The sequence below is a fragment of the Sebastes fasciatus genome, chromosome 1, assembly GCF_043250625.1.
Source record: "Sebastes fasciatus isolate fSebFas1 chromosome 1, fSebFas1.pri, whole genome shotgun sequence".
NCBI lineage: Eukaryota > Metazoa > Chordata > Actinopteri > Perciformes > Sebastidae > Sebastes > Sebastes fasciatus.
The window spans coordinates 30,133,195-30,154,644 of record NC_133795.1 but is presented as its reverse complement, the minus strand read 5'-3'; the positions used below and the strand labels follow the sequence as shown (position 1 = coordinate 30,154,644).

General features: G+C 40.0%; 1 protein-coding gene across 4 annotated transcripts in view; it reads right to left on the bottom strand.

Moving 5' to 3' along the window:
• Positions 1-342: 342 nt before the first annotated feature.
• ppp1r16b (protein phosphatase 1, regulatory subunit 16B) overlaps positions 343-21,450 on the bottom strand; it is a 108,387-nt gene continuing 87,279 nt past the window's right edge. For 2 of the 4 annotated variants that reach the window (XM_074642385.1, XM_074642400.1), the window contains exons 6-11: positions 15,631-15,755; positions 8,483-8,608; positions 8,323-8,398; positions 7,352-7,481; positions 6,772-6,919; positions 343-4,049 (exon numbers count right to left, since the gene is read on the bottom strand). In XM_074642385.1, coding sequence (XP_074498486.1) covers positions 3,570-4,049; positions 6,772-6,919; positions 7,352-7,481; positions 8,323-8,398; positions 8,483-8,608; positions 15,631-15,755 — 1,085 coding nt within the window. In that variant the 3' untranslated portion in view covers positions 343-3,569. The remainder of the gene's footprint in view (positions 4,050-6,771; positions 6,920-7,351; positions 7,482-8,322; positions 8,399-8,482; positions 8,609-15,630; positions 15,756-21,450) is intronic. The other 2 variants (XM_074642393.1, XM_074642403.1) reach the window with 1 other exon arrangement.

Here is a 21,450-nt window from a genome sequence, read left to right as displayed (position 1 = left end):
AGCGTGGAAAAAACGGATAAATGGCTGAGATTGATGGTAAGTAATTGGCAACGACTTGTTATGAAGTGAATGTAATGGAACAAGGGATGGAGAATACAACATCTAGTGGCTGAATGTCATAAATAGCACCTTTAATCTACTGATTATTTTCTCAATTAATCATATCATAGTGTGGTCTATGAAATGCCTTTGTTAAATGTTTTCAAATGTTTTGTTTTATCCAACAGTTCGGCATTTTTGCTCGTGTCCAGGCCTGCTGGGCACCATCTTTTTAAAGCTGTAAGAAATCCATCGTACCTGACGGCACAAAAGAGCTTCACTAATTCAGAAGAGACCATATAAAATTCTCAAAATATACAATTTATTCAAAATATGTTAATGCAACCATCAATATATTCCAGTAATTACAAAATCAGTAGTTTTTCGTCTTTATAATCTTATCGTTATAGACAACGAGGCTTGCAGACAAACACAAGCTTTGATCTATACCATGAGGACACTACCATGAGGACTACTTTTTAACATGTGACGGTCCCTTTCTGGGTAATACCGAGTCACTGACTAGGTCATAGTTCAAAAGTACAATTGAATGTGATTCCTTTAGTAAGGAAGCAGAACGGGCATTTCAATGGAATTGATTGCAGCAGCTGCAGGATAACCGTAAACTGGAGTAACTCCAGTCACTTTCAGCTGACTCATCATAACAAGATGATGTCACTGCCTTTGACTCATCTTTTTAAACAAAAATGAAGGAACCAAAAATAGAGGATATACTGTAGCAATCTCTTTTGACTGTGACTTACATCTATGTCATGAATAACTAAGCATGTCAGTGATTCGTACTTCCTCAAATTGAGTTGAAAATCAAACTGCTTCTAAAAAACGGACCTTTGCAGAAAATTGCACAGAAAAAAAAATCAACCGCAGACGCTGGTCACGGCAACAGCAGGGAGAAAATACTAAGTATGATGATGACACCTGGGTGCACTCGTCTTTCCAGATAGATTTTAGACTGTTGGACTAATGAAGGGGGGGGGTCTACATCGACTCATAGTTTCCCCCTCGACAACCAAATGTCTGTCTGCTAACACTGTTCATCAATGTGGGTATTTGTCCTATATGTTCCTCAACAGTAACAACACAGACATGTAAATGCAGTTCATGGGAAAAGATACGGGGGATACTAATACAAACATATTTACAATATTTGACACTGTACAGGTGATGTTGTGGGGGCAAAGTGGTAGTGGCATTGTGGGTAATCACACGGGGTTGGACGTCAGAAACAAACAGATCTGGGCAAAGAAAGTCTTCCCCCCAAATTTTCACATGTCGTTATAAGTTGTTTTTTTAATCATGGAAGACTCTTTGGCACTCACAAGGAGATTAGAGGAGCTGTTATTAGATAAAATGAGTAGTTCAACATTTTGGGAAATATGTTTATTTGCTCTCTTGCTGAGAGTTAGATGAGACTGATACCACTCTCATATCTGTGTGTTAAAGGGACAGTGTGTAGGATTTGGCAGCATCTAGTGGTGTGGTTGCAGATTGCAACCAGCTGAGTACCCCTCCGCTCACTCCTTCTTTTCCAAGACTGCGGTAACGTGAGCCACCGAGTGCAAAACCGTGGTAACGCCGTTCAGCTCACTCAATGGTCATCCTTACCATGATAACACTACTTTAGGAGCAACAGAAGTTAGACGGGGGCTGGCGGTACCACGGTTTTGCACTATGCGGCCAACGTTACCGCAGTTTCACAAGCGTGTCGTAGAACTACGGTGGCCTTCAGGTAACGTAAAAACGTGAAAGGCTCTCTCTAGAGCCAGTGTTTGGTTTGTCCGTTCTTAGCTAACAAAAACACAATGATTCTTAGTTTCAGGTGATTATACACTAATGAAAACATAGTTATGAATATTATATTCCATTTATGCTAATAGATCCCCCAAAATACTACACACTGGTCCTTTAAATATGAAGCTCCTCATCTAACCTTCGGAAAGAAAGCATTTTTCCCAAAATGTCAAACTATTCCTTTAATTGCGCAGAGAAGCTACTTCTATTATGTGTTATTATATATTATGCTGAATCCATGATGCGTTCAAGGACATAATGGTGTGGGCTCACTACATACCAAATCCATGTGTGGATTCATGTTTAAATAAAAAACTGAGGCAAGCATACAATTCGATACTTACAGTAATTCATTACATAACATTTACAATTTCTGTTAATGCAACAAATACAGTGACTGGGAGAAGATAAAGCCACACAATGGCCACCAGAAAAAAAACAAAAAAACATAAACAAATAACACTGTTATTTGTAGTGACACAAATATGAAATCCATCTCAACAGAATGGTTTGTTTGTGTGATTATAATAACATGTACATTTAGAAGACAGTAACCCTTACTTCACTTGATCAGTTTTGATTTTCCATGTCACAAGGTGCTTTGCTGGAAGACTCCCCCAGCTCATCTTAAGTATATTGCATTCACGCTCTCCACACACCATCCAAATAATAAATACACTCAACTTTAGGAACCATAATATGTTTGTTTTTTTCTTTACACATTACATTAATTTCATAAATAAAGAAATGTATAGTCATTTTCAACCATGTTTGCTTAAATTATCTAAACAGAAGAGAGCACAAAGCGGGTTATGCATAAAACGGAGCATGACCTGTCAGTTCAGGTTTGATATGAGAGGACGGTGAGGTGAAGTATAGTTGACAGAATATATTGACACTTTCCAACACTAGTGCAGAGCTTTACTCTTTCCTGTTATATCTCGCTGTAGAAGTACACTTCCTGAATATTATAACACTGTTTTATGGCATTCCTTCCCTTTACTTACGCAGGCAGCATTTTAACACGACAGACACTTCAAAGGAGACGTCACAGATCTCTTTCTGCTATGCTTCACTGTTTCTGATATGTTGTAGTACAACATGAATATGACAACAAAGTAAAACAATGTGTTTGACAACAATGTGAGTTTGTCCTGAAGAAAATGTTGTTTCATTATACCATCCATATTTAGGGTAGAAAAAAATTCCATCTTCATCTCTGAGGGCAGGACATGCACCTTGAGATCCTCTCTACTTTCCTCATTTTTGACACCTTCTGGGTGAAAAGCTTAAAAAAATCTGTCCACACTTTGATTCTTAAAGGTGCACTGCAGGGCCGGAGCAACAGCGTCTCACACTCTGTCTCCATTTGTCTTGTAGAGAGACTCCATATACGGAAAGGAATTTGAATCCAAGTGACACCTGGAGGGAAAAAGTGGCACTGCTCCTGCCACTGTTCCTTTCCTCTTCTCTGCTACGATTGAAACATGCCTGCATTTGGGGAAAATGTCTCTTATTGTAGCAGGAGTCACATGGCAGGGAGGTACAAGGATTAAGTTTCTAAACCTTCTTCAGGCCTGCCATCTTTGGGAGAAGTTTAAAGGATGTTAAAAGACAGGAACACCCTCTTTGTCCTTCCTTCCTCTCATCCTACAGCACGTTCCTCGCTTCTCTGTGCAAACACTTTCTGTTCCGTCAACAGTCACGTGACCAGGCTGCTATGACACGCAGCAGCAGTTTCGCACCGTCGGCTGCTCTTCCTCCAGTGGCTGTTTCAGTTTGAGGAGGGGCGGCTCGCCGCTGGCTGGCGTGTAATAAACCGCGTTGCCATTGGAGGAGACCAGCGGCATGCGGGGGTCCTCGGAGTTGTTTTTGGCATCAGTGAAGGAGTCTGTGGAGCCGTTACCTAGGTGACCGTTGAACAAGGGGTGATTCAACAATTTGGCGGCGGACCTCTGTTTCTTGAGCTCAGACAGAGTCTGAGCGCGCTCTCTCGGCAAGGCTTCCTCGTGAGGTGGCGGGGTGGCGACGACCCCGCCCTTATCGGACGACGACGACGACGCGTTGCCGTTGGAGGGCGGTTGCGGCGGCGTGGACGTCGTCGTGGAGATGAGGCCGTTCTGTTTGCTGCCGCCATCTTTGAGGATGGTGGGCCGCTTGGGTGTGTCTGGCAGCTCCACAGCTACGACTGGCTTGACCTGCGAAACATCAATAAAGATTACTTTAATCCCTCAATAAGGCTTCTCTTTGAGATGATTAAATACATGCAGGCCTGACTCTGTACGGGGGGAGATCAGATATCTTTCATCTGGTGCCCAAGCTATCAAGCTCAAATAAAATGAGATGTAAAGCCAATTTATTTACTACTACGAAGAGAAAGTCTCCCCCATAAATTGTTGCTTGGCGTACCACAGGTTCTTTCGAGACAAAAGGTTGAAATGTGTGATTCTGCTTTAACACACTACTTCCTTTTCCACTTAAAGCCTTCTGATCATCTGTTGATAAAGTGCCTCAGTTTGCTGCAGTCAGTGTGTGAAAGCTTAGTAGTGCTTACAATAGTGGTTATAATTAGAGCAACATAGATGTTTTTTTCCAGTAGAGGAAAAGCAACTATTGCACTCAGATACTACGTGACTATTAAGCATACTGCCGGTGGAGGATTGTATTGCCATTTTTTTTTTCCATTGTGGGTTTCTTCCTGTGTGACTGTTTGATCATCAAGAGAGAACCACACATCTACACTGAAATCTGACATTTAGACTCCCTGATGTGTGGGAGAGGTGATTGTATTACTGCCTTGCTGGCTGTGCTAAAAATATCTAAGTCATGCCAGGTTGTATATATCTGGCAAGTTATGTGCAGGAAGTTAAAAAATACACCATCAAACAACAAAAATTGACTAAAAAACAGAGGCCATGACATACATTGACATTTGTATGACTTTTGATATAGTATAGTATGCCATAAAAATGTCATAATATACTATGGATTTTTTCATGACTTTTTTAAATGACATTTTTAAGACATACTTTAATATGATTTCTATGGCATTTTGAGGGTGTTGTATGCTGAACAGATTGCAAAGCCCCCTGAGGAAAATTTGTGATTTGTGATACTGGGCTATATAAATAAAATTGACTTGATTTGACTATGCTATGACATTTTTAATGACATCTTTTAAAGACATATACTACACTATTACTTTTTATGACATGTGTTTTATGACACACAATACAATTATGTTTTTATGACTTTTTGTGATATATTATGACATATTTATGACACACTATACTATGGCTTTTATGAGATATGATAGTATGCTATAAACTAGAATTAACGCCTCACTATTGTATGCCTCTGCAAACCAGTCAAGTTGCACTTTACATCAATGTCTATCCAAAATGTCATCACTTCATCATTTTATCCTATTAGACATTTGGGTAACATTGTCATAATTACAATATGAGTTCTTAAGTTATGGCCAAAAATGTGTTTTCTGAGGTCACAGTGACCTTGACGTTTGATCACCAAAACCTAATCAGTTCATCCTTGAGTCCACGTTTGTGACAAATTCACTCAAGGCGTTCCTGAGATAGTGTATTCACGAGAGTGGACCGGAGGGACGTACTTACTGATGGACAGACGAACAACCTGAAAACATGGTGGCGCCGGCTTTTTTTCTAGATTAATCAGAAGACGGGTTATTTTTATGCATTCCTTTAATGACAGATGTTAAGACCTGGATTTTTTTTAATCATTATTATTTCTTTATTCTTGCGTTTACTGCAGTCAGAGGCATTTATTTAAATCCAGTAACAGATGAGATGTTTCCGTCTGTTAGAATGAAGCGTCACTATGAAGTTTAGTAGTAGTAGAAAATCATCAGATGTCAAAATCATGTCAGAGCAGCAAGAATTTAGAAATCCTAACGCATGATGCAACTGTAACCAGTTGGGACATTGGGTGAGACAGTGTCCTAACCAACTGTCAACAGACTGCTCCGCTTGTTTGCACTGTGTCTTAAACAGTTATTGTAAAATGTGATGCGCACACCTGGATTTTTGATAGCATGTCCCTAGGAAATGACAGGGTTGACACTACAGCCAAAGCAGTAGTGTTTCCTCTGATTACCTTGTCGTTAAAATTTGTGTTTCTACTGCTCAGAGCTGGCACTGACATGTCTGAGCGGTCTCTCTGGTTGTCAGCCGGTTGTGTTTTAACTGATTGGTTGCGGAACTCCTGTGACGGCCGTGCAGTTGCTCCACGTTCTGTACTTCCTCTACTGGTCCTGTTAGACAGGATGTGTCTCACAGGAGCAAAGAAGGAAAGGTTGCTGTGATAACCAGACATTGGTTTGATCCTGGTAGAGCAATAGTTTTTGTGAACAAATTTGTCAAAGATGATGTAAGACCATCAGCCCACCCTCCCCTCTGGGGACCCTTTGGAAATACACAAATACACTTTATACAAATGACAAAATACTGTAGATTTGAACATGTTTTTGTAATTGTTGATATATGTTTGAAATGGACTGAAGCTCATGGTATTGTTAAAATGTTTTTAAAGGTGCTAAATGCAAGATTGGGAGCATTTCGCCTTCGCATGGCTCTCAACATGGCGACGGCTGAGCCGACAGCTTGCAGCTAAAGGTGCGAACAGTGAAAACAACAATAGTGCTGACAGAGCTAACAGTGTTAACCGGGAGGAACAGGGAGGTGGGTGTTACGCTAAACATTTAGGATGCTCTGGCTGCTCCAAACACCATGAAAAACTCCATACTTCCATACTGCGTAGGGACCCTGAAAGGAGGAATTCTCAATTGCTACTTTTAAAACTGTGTATGTACTGTATATCTATGCAGAGGTCTAATTCTGAAAAAAATAGCAACAGGAGTAAAAGATAAATAACCTGAAAACTCACATTAACTACCTGGGTGTTCTCCTGATCAGACTCTTTCTCTTTTTCATCCTCCTCCTCTCTCCCTCCCCTCCAGACGATGGCCTCCGTCTCGTACTCTTTACGGCACAGGTTGTGTCTGTCCGACAGGCTGGCTCGCCGCACCACTTTTCTGTGAACACAGGGGAGTGAATGAAGCATTTTTAAGTGCAATTACAATTCATACAATACTCATTTTCTAGATTATACTGTCTGGAATTGCTTATACTTCTTACATTTTTCATTTGAAGATTAAGGGAGGCTGTTCTGCTTATCTAAACAACAGACTTTAGAGCGTGCACGTCAAAAAAACATTTACAAAAACAAAGGCAGAACTCAATCTGCACACTGTACTGACAGTTCCCTTCACTGACAAGGATTTCTGTAACGCTGCTCTGTTAAATTATATTTAGTGGGAGCTATCAGTACAGAGCACATGATTTTGATCTGATTTGCCTCGATCTGCTGATCTTTCCTGTCTCTTTAGGGGGTGGGGGGAAGAAAAGTAAATAAACATGAAATACTATTTGTAGTAGCAGCAACACCAGCAGATGTCAGCACTTACCCACGACTGCCTGCGCTGGACGTTCGCCTGCACAGTGAGGTTTTGTGTTTGAGCTGTGACTTCATGATGGTGTCGTGTTTGTGTTTCAGGTCCAGCAGGATGGCTCTGAACTCCTCATCCTCGCACAAATCTTAAAATGAGAAGGATGAAGGACAGGAAATGTCAGCTCCTTTCAAATTAAACTGCACTTTAATACACGGCTGTGTTGAATACTTGATTCTGATTGGTCAATCACGGCATTCTGCTGTCTGTTATTCCCGACCCCGACGCGCAGCAAAATCGCCCTGTCGGGGATTCTTTCACAACAATCACCGGCTCGCTGTACATTATCCCTTACTTGTTCAATCAGAGCCGAGCTGGAGCCTGCCGTCTCTGAGCAGATGTCAATCACTCGCGAATGCCGATCAAACGGTCAAACTAGGCAGCGCTGATCAAATATGAATCAATATTCTGTTACTGTTATGCCTATTTCTCTCCTCAAATGTTTTCAGAAACATCTTATAGTGTACTGTTTAGCTGTAAAATGAGAGAGTTCGTGACCCGGCAACCATGTTGAGATCAGTTGAGGAAATACCAAGCACCGCCCACCAGCCAGAGCACCCTTTCTCATTTTACAGCTAAACAGTGAATTACAAAATGCTGAAAGGTTATTATGGAATTTCTGCCCAATGATGACAAAAACATTCTGCCTACTGCAGGGTAAAGTCGTAAAACTTCACCATTTTACAATTTACCGACCATCAAAACTGCCAAAAATGTAAAAGCTGACATAATTAGTAATGAAAATAGCACAAAGCAGGTTTAGATTTGCCTTAACACGATTTAAATCAGCATTTAAACAGAACAAACTCAGGATTTAAACCTTGCATTGACTGAACAATTTGTCAATGAGACCCTGCTAAGATAAGTCATTTGTTTTCTTAACCCCCCCCACCAGGTGCATTGATCAGAGTGTTGGGGTGTAAATATACCGATGGGGGTCTCATCTAGGAAGGTCTTGGCATTGAGACTGGCTCCATGAGACACCAACAGCTCTGCCACATGCATCTGAAACAACAACAACAGCAGCAAATTAATAGTTTCAGAAACCTTTGTGTGTGTGCGCACTTGTCTGTTTCCTGTTTCCCATACCTGACCCCAGCATGCTGCAGCGTGAAGAGGATGCCATCCATCGGTGTCTCTCAGGTCCATGCGGCCTCCCCCCTCCAGCAGCAGCTCTGCAGCCTGCACGTAGCCGCTCGCTGCTGCGATGTGGAGCTGTGAGGGCAGAGGAGGTACAATGATTTGATTTTTCCAGTGCACAGGATAACAGATATGCTTGGATTTCACACTAAATCCACAATTTAGATGACAAAGAAGAATGTGCTACTAACCCAAAAATGCTGAGCATATACAACAAGACATCACACTACACCTCTAAAAATATACGTCAGATATTCACTTGTGTCCAAGTTTGGGGATGTGGGTCCATAACATTGTAAAATGGCTCTGTCATCATTTCAAGCTGATGGGGTCCAGCAGGAACAGCTGTTCTGCGGTTTGTAAACTGAATTGCAATAGATAAAAACTGATCCTGCTGGCCTGAGATGACCCTCTCTGCAGGTCAGAAACTCACTTGTATGAGGAAACAATAATAACAGGAGCTGAGAAGAATAACTGCACACCTTGACTGATCGTATTCTATCAGGATATTAACTCTAGTCTTAGTATAGGTATAAGAAAATACTGAAACACTTGAGTATCACAATATTATGTTCTGTGATACTGTATCAATTCTCAAACACCCTATCAATTATTAATAGTAGTAGTTTAAAAATGTATATACAGTATGTTGTCTTTTACATTTTTTTAGGGCTGTCAAAGTTAATGCGATAACTTGTTAACGCAAATTAGTTTTAATGCCACTAATTTCTTTAATGCCTAAACACAATTAATATTTTTAAAGCTAGAGTGAAGATCCTGTTATCATATGAAACTAGAAAAACCTAAGGAATCCACTGGTACCAACCACGTCATACCAGCTTGGCGCGAAGTAGGCTAAACAACGCTCCAAACTTACGCTAAATTTTCACAGTAGTGCATGAGATAGGTAATCTGAAAAAAAGTCATTTGTCCTCCGGTGCTCCTAACGGCATCTGCAAGATTTCACAGGAAAACAAGCAATCAGAGCCAAACTCTACTTTACTGTAATGCCTATATCTCTCCTCAGATGTTTTCAGAAATATCTTGTAGTGAACTGTTTAGCTGTAAAATGAGAAAGTTTGTGACCCGGCAGCCATGTTGAGATCAGTTGAGGAAATACTATGCACCGCCCACCAGCCGGAACAAATTTCTCATTTACAGCTAAACAGTACACTACAAGATGTTTCTGTTGTTGAGTGAATGACAGCTGTCTCCGTTGAATGAACAGCCAATAGGAACGCTCTCTCTCTGAAATGACCTGTGATTGGTCAAAGTCTCCCGTCACTGGCTAGATTTTATAAAGCCTTAAAACAGAGTCATGAGGAGGTGCAGAAGTCTAGTTTTCTCTCAGAACACTTGAATTACAATATGCTGAAAGGTTATTATGTAATTTTTGCCCAATGATGGGAAAAACATTCTGCCTTTTGAAGCTTTAATCATAAGAATAAGGTTTTTGTTGGAGTTTTCAATGGACATTTTCTTTTTTCTAGCCTGCAAATCCCTGAATCTGTCTGACAAACATGCACACATGAAGTCAATGCGAGCCTTCATCTCATCTGTATCAGGGATGAAGCCTAATGATTTCTCAAGCAGGGTAATTTGGTTGCTATGTCAATAACCTCAGACACCTCCAATCAAACTCTGACTAGCAAGAAGAAATACATCTTGGTCTGGACAAAACTGACTTTGAGCAACTGGTGACGACGTGAGCTTGTACACATTGGAGTGTTGCTGAAGAGAGAGAGAGAGAGAGAGAGAGAGAGAGAGAGAGAGAGAGAGAGAGAGAGAGAGAGAGAGAGAGAGAGAGAGAGAGAAATGCACACAACATAAGATCCAACATTATTGATCTTCATGCGGAAATTAGGATGTACTGTAACAGCCAGGGGAGAATCCCAGCCGTGTGGACTGCAGGGACTCACACATTATGCACTTCATATAGAGATGCTTCTTATAAAGAAGCAACGGCTCACTGAAATAAATCGAATGCTACTCCAATGGGAGGGATGCGAAAGGCCAAGAGAAACAAAGACTTAAACGAAAAACAAATGAATTCATGGAAATAAAACTGTGACATAAAAGTCAATTACAGGCAGCATTTTCTTTCTTTCTTTCTTTCTTTTTACAAACTGAAGCACTTTTAGTACAAAGTTGTTCTGTCTCTGTCTCCTAGAAAGCAGGAAAGGGAGAACAATCCTACATGTATATAGAGAAAAAACACTTAAGAGTTGCAGCAATTTCCATGGCAATTCACAGTTTATAACTCTACAGCAAAACATCCAAATTAGAGCTGCAAACATTAATCGATTAGTTCTCAACTATTAAACTAATCACCAACTATTATGACATCGATTTATCGGTTTGACTCATTTCTTAAGAACAAAAAGTAAAATTTTCTGACTCCAGCTTCTTAAATGTGAATATGTTCTGGTTTCTTTACTCCTCTATGACAGTAAACTGAATAGCTTTGAGTTCTGGACAAAACAAGACATTTGAGGACGTGTTTGGAGGCGCTCCACCGCAGCCCCACCCTCAGACAACCCAGCCCTCCACTTCCCCAAGGCCACCTCCAAGGCCCAGACACACCAACCTGACGTCAAAGAACTAGTGGCGACTTAAGGCAAGTAAGGCCTACAGGTAGGTTCCTCCAACCAGCCTCATTCTCACAGTCGGGACAGCATCACACCTGATCTCTGTAGTGCAGGATAGAGCATTCATTATGGGTCCTTTAGCATTAATGTCCATTCTTTGCTTTGGATCCTGTTAACTCTGTTTCTGTTCCTGCTGAGATACACTGGTGACATACCCCGTGACATGTGGCTTGGAAATTGGACTGAATTGGATTAATAACTGGAAGGATCATGTACAAAATAATCAAAAACAACAGAAGGGACCTATCTACAGTATCAATGTTGGCTCTGTTCCCATCTCTGGATCCTGTTGAACCCCCAGCTGTCCGTGTAGAGGGGACCTCTGTTTGAATTGCCTCTTCCAAGATTTTTCACTCCGCCTTCGAGTGTGGCCGTTTGGATCAAGTATAAACACTTGATATATACACTTGAGATGTCTGGACCAAAGCAGACAGCGGACTGACCGACATTGCCATCCCTAGAGCCACCCCGCTAGCATCAGAAATATCAAAATATCACAAGTTTCGTAAGGTCTGCAAAACGTCCTTGTGTTTGCAACAATTTCCTCTGAGCCTTTCAGTTTCCTCACACAGTATCACTGACACCCTGTCTGGGGTGCACCCTGCCTCTTGCCCGAAGCATGCTGGGATAAGCTCTCGCTGTCTTATCCAGTTTTTTGGCCAACAGCCTAAAGACATGCCGGTTAGGTGAACTGGAAACTTTAAAGTGCCAGGAGGTGTGATCGTGAGGGTGCTTGGGTCCGTCCGTGTGTGTTAGCCCTGTGAGGGACTGATGACCTGTTCAGGATTTACCATCTTGTCCAATACAAATGCATGTTTAGAGGATGGATCAATTATTATCCTACAAATAACCACAGAAACCACAGTAACTTCCCTTAAAAATGACTCATTTGTAATAGTTTCAATCATTTTTTTATTTCTTTTAAAATGGCTTTGAAATGTCTCTGTGTGCCTAATTAATTCTGCTCGTCAGTATGAATCATGTTCTTCTGTTACCTGTGAATGTTTAATTACATGAAATTAATGCAACAACGGGAATGACAGTCTTAGGTTTGTAGTGATTTGTTTTAATTCATTAGATCATTTATTTTAACATTCTCATTTTACAGTGTTTTTGATGTGAATTGATTAGATAAATTGGTTAGTACCTTGTTTCACGCTGAGTCACACCAACATACTGTAAGTTCTACTTTTATCATTTGTTTGCATTCGTTGAATAAAACTGAGATGACTTTATGAATTAAATAAATTGTCTCCCGTTCGATTGACCCATTTTTAACCACAGGGGCTGAAAATCATTGTTCCTGCACATCAAAAACAAGGACACCAAATGTATTTCAGTGGATAACAAAGGATTAACCTTACATAACTTCCTACCGGTTCCAGGTCTCTTCCTCTCTTCTTTGGCAGAGATTTTAACAAGGCATGCTCTAGTTTGCTCCATCATGCTCGAATGAAGATTAACGGGACGCATAAAGCAAGAGGACAAGCAGCTCAATCAGACAATCTGTGGTTAGACTTTAAAGCTTAACAGGGTTATTTTGGGCTACTACCATGTAATGTCCCCTGGCTATTTTCATCCAGTGATCTGTCACGTTGTTTCCCCTGCATAGACAAATCCCTAATACATAATAAAGACTTCATTAAGACATGTGACTTTATACGCTATAACAATTTTTTGGGTCCTGCTTGACTTTTTCCATTCATCAGTGCACTGAACTTCTACACAAAACCAATTCAGCGACCAGCTTAGTAGATTTACCTCCCCAATTATACCAAAACCAATGACTTATACATGAATGTGACTCACTATGATTTCTTCATATCATTCCCATGCATGCTTGGGTTCTCTCTAATGTATTAAACATAATATGCAAGAAGGATGATGTACCATGAATGTATTTTGTCTAAATGTGTCTCACTGCTCCTCAGCCAGGCTTTTATTATTGCTCATAGTAACACAGACATCTTCATGTTCTTTGCTTTTTATCTTTTTTGCTGCCATATTTGTTAATTCATGAATCATCATGTTTGAAATTTTAAGCTTTTGTTTCAATGCATTTCTTATTAATGCACATATTTTGTTCTTTAGGTACACGCTTTTTGCTTATTTATTAGGGCTCACTGGGTTTCATTTCAGATAGCCGAGATTGTCTAAATTTGAAGTACATTTCCGATCCCACCTTTGCATCCGTTTATGTATTCGGTGGTGGAATTTTGCTTTTATGATTCTCACTTCTCATAATAATGTACTATTGTTTTCCTTAAAGCTAGGGTAGACACTTTACTTTAGTAGCTGCATTTTATTTACATCCCGACAACAATTAATTAAATCAAAAGAGAAAAAGAATCTGGTATCTGTTTCTTGCAGACCTGTAATAAGCCCATCCAATCATTTAATTTGGCCCACATGAATTTATTGGATGGCCTACTTGCCTGTCTACCTACATGCACTCTGACAATGCACTCATTGTGCGTGTGGAGTCTTCCACAAGGCTAGGCTGTTTGCTGCTGCTAGCTGTGAGTACTAACAACAGTGATGTAGTCAAGACCACATACAGTAAACTGAGACAAGACCAAGACCAGACCAGTGCGAGTCCCATGCTGCGTGACACATTATGATAAAATGTGGAACATGCAAACCATAGGCAGATACTTTCCAGCTTTACTGCATACATATTCATTATTAAAGGATTTGTCTACTCTGCCATTACATCGGTTTTAAAGTATGACCGCAGGTGTATTCAGTGCTCACGAACAGATCACTTTTATATCTGCAGAGCGTTTTGAAATCATACAGCCGATTTGCCTTTAAGAAGAATATAATGAGTCTCTAAAAGCCTGATTAGCGTTAAAGGTTTTATGGCCTCATGAGCCAGCGTTGCAGAGCACATAATCATTAAAAGGAGAAACTGATGGTCCTCTGAATATTTACACACCCTTTCCTTTATCCTGTCAGTGCAGACCTGTGATGTTTGATAATTTGATAAGAGGTGTGTGTGTGTTTCTGCAGCTTAAGCTCTTAACAGAGTCTACTGGCTTGGAGGCGGATATGAAGGAGTGATTTATAGCTCTGTGGTGTTTAGTCTCATATTTCTTTTTTACAGGTGCAAATTAATGATCAATGATGTCTACAAAGTTATACCTCCCCAAACAACTTTAGGATCGTGTCTTGTCTTACAGCCATATCATTCATATGCAAATGCTAGCCGGTCTAATAAATCCCAGTTTCTGTGGCAACAATAACAGTGGTGTCAGTGCACATAAACTGCATGAATCTACTGTTTGGTGTCAACACAGGCTGTGGCTGTGGCTGTAGCTTTGAATGCCACAATCTTTGTTACTGACCAGTTGAGTCAACATTTTCCTTTTTAAACCTTTTTCAATTCAAAACTTAGATAATTTTTCATAGATAAAAAACAATGTATTGTTTCAAGACCAACAGCAGTGTCGGTTATTGGTAATGCTTTAAACCTGCAGTAGGCAGAATGTTAACCTTTCAGCATATTGTAATTCAAGTGTTCTAAGAGATAACTAGACTTCTGCACCTCCTCATGGCTCTGTTTTCACGCTTCAAAAAATCTAGCCCGTGACGGGAGACTTTGGCCAATCACAGGTCATTTCAAAGAGAGAGAGAGTGTTCCTATTGGCTGTTCATTCAACAGAGACAGCTGTCAATCACTCGCAAACTCGATGGATCAAATGGTCAAACTAGGCAGCACTGATCAAATATTCTTATTTTACAGCTAAACAGTACACTTCAAGATGTTTCTGAAAACATTTGAGGAGAGAAATAGGCATTACAGTAACAGAATATTGATTCATATTTGATCAGCGCTGCCTAGTTTGACCGTTTGATCGAAGTTCGCGAGTGATTGGCAGCTGCTCAGAGACAGCAAGGCTCCAGCTCGGCTCTGATTAGTTGTTTTCCTCCGGTCTGTGAAATCTTGCAGATGCCATTACGAGCACCAGAGGACACAGAGGAACATGATTTTTTTTCAGATTACCTGTCTCATGCACTACTACTCATCCAATCTTGCCTACTGCTGCATTAAGCCAACTCTGGTACAAATGGTAACATTTATGTATATTTATTGTACATGGCCTCTTACAAATAAACAAAAAAAATAAATAAACACATATAATGCTAATCATGTTGCATCATTTGAACTGCTACTTTGTACGTATTAATAAGTATGTATGTATTTATATCTTACTTTATTTTTTCAACCGTGTCGTATGCACTTTTTGAAAAACAAACTTTTATTGTACTGTTTTTATATTTAGTCTGATGTTTTGACAGTTTTTGTATACCCTGGTCCTAAGAGACGAGACATTTTGATTCAGCTATATTTTTTTAGATTTGAAAAGACGATAAATTTCATCGTCAGCTTGTTTTAAATTGAGATTGGTCGGGAAAAGTCAAAACGAACTGAGCACCAAGTCTTACCAGAGTCGCTCCCTGAGAGTCCTGTTGGTTGACCTCCTCTCCCTGTCTCAGCAGTTCCTGAACGTCTCCCAGCATCCTCCTCTCCGTTGACGCCCTTGTCTCGTTGATCATCTCCTGGGTGATGCCTGTCAATCAAATACACAAGCAGAACTACAGCGTAAATCGCAAGGCGGGCAGTTTTATTCCTGACAGCCTTTAATATACAGCCGCAGGATGCTGACGGGGCCAGTTCATCACTGATCTGAGGCTCATGGAGGGACAGAGAGGAACTCGGGTATAACGGAGCAGGGACACAGCATAGCGCTTGTACATAAAGCAAACTTCATAAACTCAACGTCGTAGAGAAAAATTCATTTTCTAGATTGACAGCGACATCTTTTTTAAATTACACTGGAGGTTTCCTACAAGCAACGGTTCATGGGGTCCACAATAAAAGCAAGTATTAAAAATTGAAGGTTTCAAGAGAAGAAGAAATACATTTTGATGGGGTAGCAGCAGACACTGACTTTTGTTGTGTCATAGTGATGTATAATGGCCACAATGAGCCGACGGGCCAAACTTAGACAACTATAACATTCTGAATGAAAAAGGGAAAATAATGTTGAGGACATAAATTCACTTTCAGATAATTATTTCAAGATCAATACAGAGCTGCCTACACTACAGTATTTGGATGTTAAATATTTAAAAGACATGAAATGACTGTTTTGTCTGGGTGGGAAACAGTAGTTTACTTTCATGCTGCCTTTCCTACCATCTCTTGCCAAAGGGTTTTGTGGTGTTTGGCCCAGTTGAAGCTCAGGTGATTCTGTCTGTCACAGCCGCTCTAAATTCCTCCTTTAATCCATCGCCTCGCTGCCAGGTACGACTCAATACTGTGACCGCCACACTTGACTTCTTCCCCCACAGCACAGCGGTAATGAACCGTACTGTCCAGCAAATGTAAAGAAATGTCAGATTGACAATAATGAAAACAGCCTGTCAGTCACAACTGTGACTCTTATATTCTCGCAGTGTGACTGAATTAGATCTGAGTGATTCACATAATCACTAAAACTAAAATAAATCAAGTGTTGTGGATGCAAATAAGATTACAATCCTTAATTAAAAAAAAGAGACAAACTATTTTAATGTATGTCCGTTGAAAAAGTCCTTTAAGTGACAGCAGCTGGCAAAAAGTTGGAATATCCACAGGGATAAGTCATTTAAAGATACAAGGGCTGTCAATCGATATAAAATATTTAATCGCGATTAATCGCATGATTGTCAATAGTTAATCACTTTGTTTTTGTGAAGCATGGAAGATAATCCTGTGAAACTGGCCACATTTATTTGAAATAAAGAGTAGAAGTAGACAGGCGTCACCTGACTGCTAATGTTATTGTCAGTATTTCCGCCTTACGACTCTCCTGTGACACTGAGTTCTAAATTGAGCCTGGTGCGAGTGAAGCTAAAGGCAAATTTATCCACTCCACGCCTGCCATTTTAAAATCAACCTCCTGCTTCATTGTCACACTCTTGTTTCAGCAGCGTCCCACGCCGACGTGTGATGGCCAGTGATTCTGAAAAATGGTGAGGAGGCGAACCGTTAAACTTTTTCTCTGAATTCAGAATCACAGCCTGAGGGTGTTTAAAGGCGCAGGAATCAGGACAACGACAGTTCCCTTTGTCAACTTAGATGAAATGAATCCTTCCAGCTATTTTCTTCTGTGTTTTCTGTTGTTTCTGACAGCAAGCATCCATCTCTTTGGTTTCTGTCATGATTTGATTTAGCTACAGTGATGCCCTACAGCTTAACAACGGCCCAAAGGATTTCAAAATGTACAATACAACAAACATTCCTCATCGTCATACTATAACAAATGTAATTAACAGAAAAAAAACTGTCAATATATCATCACATAAATAAGAAAACAAAAGTTTTTCTTAAAACTGGAGCTGTAACTGATCCCAGAGAAAAAAAAGAAACTTTGGTATGTGGACCAAACCAGTTTGAGCTAAACGTCAAATAATTCCAAACTTCTCTCTCGAAATATGCATTAACTCTGTTAAGATTAGAGCTGCAACAATCAATCCAATTGATTAGTTGTCAGACATTAAATTAAATGCCAAATATTTTGATAATCGATTAATTCGTTTGAGTAATTTTTTAAGAAAAATAGTAAATATTCTCTGATTCCAGCTTCTTAAATGTGAATATTTTCTGGTTTCTTTAATCCTCTATGACCGTAAACTGAATATCTTTGAGTTGTGGACAAAACAAGACTTTTGAAGTTTTGGGAAGCGCTGATCACCATTTTTCACTATTTTGTGACAATTTATAGACCAAACAACTAATCCATTATAAAGAAAATAATCAACAATGAAAATAACCATCAGTTGCAGCTCTAGTTACGATTTTAAGTCTAAAATGCGGTATGTTTTGGGGGACTCTCACTTAATCCCATATTAGATTAGAAGATTGCAGTTCCATAAAAGACCAAAATGGCAGAGAGAAATAAATCCAAATCGAATTAGGACTGCATCTACGGATTATTATGATTATCGATTAATCTGTTGATCCTTATATCCCTTTATCTACTTTGAGCCTGATGTGATGTCTGCAAATGTCTTGTTTCGTCCAACCAGTCCAAAATTGAAAAATACTCAATTTACAATAATATAAAACAGAGAAAAGCAGCAAACCCTCAAATTTGTACAGTTGTAAGCAATGGCACAGTTTCTGAATACGGGTTGTGTGTATTTCTCCATGGATTGAGCGTTTCCATACTTCCACAGTATTTATATAGCCCTTAAAACTGCTTCATAACAAAAAAGTATAAAAACCCCAAAAATACTTTTAGACCTAAATCAAATCTTTTTAAAGAAATGCAGAAACATGTGGGTGATATCATCAATGCTGCGGCCTTGTTTATCATCAGTCTCTGATCTTATTCTTCAGGTTTTAATTTGATTGGGGATCCAAAATGACATCAGCTGTGTGGTTCGACTGCTCTGCATCCCCCCCCCCCACACTCTATTTCACCGATTCAGTTCCTGGTAGACGTTTCCCCGTTATCACTGCAGCTCATCACAGATGAACTGGGCTCTACAGGGGAGGATCAAGAAAGAGTCAGATCAGTCGATGCTGCATATTAAGTGTGTGTGTTTGTGTTTGTGTGTGTGTCTCTGTGTGTGTGTGTGTGTGTGTGTGTGTGTGTGTGTGTGTGTGTGTGTGTGTGTGTGTGTGTGTGTTTTTGTGTGAGAGAGAGAGAGAGAGAGAGAGAGAGAGAGAGAGAGAGAGTGCTGGTGTGCCCATCCCTGCGGCATCTCCGGGGAGTCTAATCCAGCAAAACAGTGCTGTGAACATTACGGGAGCAATTAGCAGCGCCGAGCTCCCTTTGATCGGCTTAATAATCATTCTTCTCACCTACTGTACCGCTATCTGCATTCTGCGGCTCCAGAGATCCCATTGTAAACTGAGAACCTCATTTTCAGCGGTCTCTGTTTTCCCTCTCCCAAGCCCCCAGCGTCTCTCTGTCTCTGTCTGTCCCAATATCGTCTCACATCCAGGATGCAACCCACTCAATGTGGTGTCATCATGTTCCCTATTTGCACTGTTAAACGCATCAAAATCATTAACGCCGCACTTGTTTACAACACAATACTAATCATAACAGGGCTTTTTCTGCCTTTAAGTGTCCAGGGAAATATGACAGCAGCCCCCTGCTTCTACACACTTTTCACCTCTATACCAGCGGGGCAGCTCCACTGAAGCATTTAGGATTTACTTTTATGCTGAAGGGCACCTTGACCGAGCAAAATTCCAGTATTTTTCAACCTTCTTTTTCCCCCCACTACTTCTTTCCATGCTAAATCGACAGCAACCCACAGCCGCGCACATGTAAACAAACAAGATGAATAAGACGCTAATTTGCTTAGCCACAAGTGGATCCCTATAGAGCGTCAAAGTGAAACCGAGACTTCTGGGTCCTGCTCCAGAAGACAGAAAACCTCATTCTGGACTGACATTTGTAACAACGCTAATAACTGCTCAAATACAGGAGTACATTCAGTCCACCAAGATGCACTACAGAGCCACAGGAAGTCATTCCTGCCTTTGGCCATCAAACTTTACAACTCCTCCCTCTGAGTGTCTGACACACTGAGTCAATAGACTGGACCTGGACTTATTTCACCCATCAGCTGCTATATACTATACTGACTTAACTCAACTGTACAATCATTCAACTGTGCAATACCCTGGCATTAATACTGCATGTATACTGTGCATTTCAAGAAATATTCGTACTTAATTCTTATTTATACTATTCTGCATTTATATTTAACAGACTTAATAGATCCAACTTCTCAGCATTTTGTACTTAATTATTTGCATTGTGGTTATATCTTATATATTGTATGTCTTTAATGCACATATTTGTACATATTTCTTATATTCTCATTTTTATTTTGTATTATTTACTCATATTTCTCTACATATATTGTATTATAAATTGTAGTATGTACATAATTTATATATTACTTACTCCTTTCTTTGTATTTCCTGACATTTCTTTATGTTCCCAATTTCTCCCCGGGGATAACTAAAAATACAGCCTCAGAACTGAGCCTTTCTCAACAGTATGTCGTGTGGCTCGTTTCTTATGTCTAGATAAGGACAGTAGTTTTTTCGAAAAATGATCTAATACCGTTTTTTATTTAATATTTCTGGTTTTAGAGGAATTTAACGGATGGCATTACCCATAAGCCTCAGACCTTTGCGGACTAAATGTCACTGCTCAACGAAAGAGGCGAGTCGAGAGGCAGCGGTTAGTTCACATTATATCTGTAATGACAGCAGGATTTAGAGAGCAGAGATAACAACTAAAACATTAAAGATATGACAGAGCTTTGGTGAATTTTATTGATATGGACAAAACCATAAACATGGGAGTTGGATTTATTTTGTGCTCACAAGGTCACAAAGGTTTCCACTTATAGTAGGAATGGTGGATGGTGATTTGTCTGAGGAGTAAACCCCACAAACACACTTTTTCAGAACGACGATGAAAGAAATGCTGAATGAGAGATTACATTTAATTACAGAGGCTAGTGGACTGTCTACGAAGTTAGCTACAATAGCTAATCCAGAGGGCTAATTTCTGTGTTTACTTTTGGTCGGACTCAGAGGCAAACGATTAATGTAAGACGGAAGTTTATTTGGAACACAATGAACACAATTATGAGAATAAAACCCAGGTTGAAAGAATTTTGCTCACAAGAATATCGATACAAATCCCTAAAGCTTACTGATTAACACGTTATGTCTCATTTGTTAAATCCGTACAAAAACCTACCAAGAAACAGTCCACATAACCTCCTGTAAAACAGCTAATAGTGTTTTTGCACTGCAGTTTTTGAGAGTGATATCACTCTATCTCATCTAACACTCCACTGGAGAGCGAATAAGCATATTTCTTAAAATGTTGAACTATTCCTTTAAATATTTCAGCAGCCATGCGGTGCATTCACACCACAGCATTTCTCTACACTTCAAACCCCCCCAAACACAGATTCTGCTGCTTTGTCCCCAACTGTGTGTTCACACGTCTGCCTGTAGATGTAACTGTTTACTGGAAAACAAAAGCTAAACATTGACAAGAGCTTATGTTAAGAAGGTTGAGCGTGATTTAACTCCAGTGTAAATAAAGCTGTCTGTCGCCTGGCTCTCTCTTTGTGTCAGTCTTCGTATCACACAAACACAGACTGAAATGCAAACACCTCTAAAGACACAGCGGGAGTTTCCCTCCTCTTCACCCGACTGTCGGCATGTCGGGG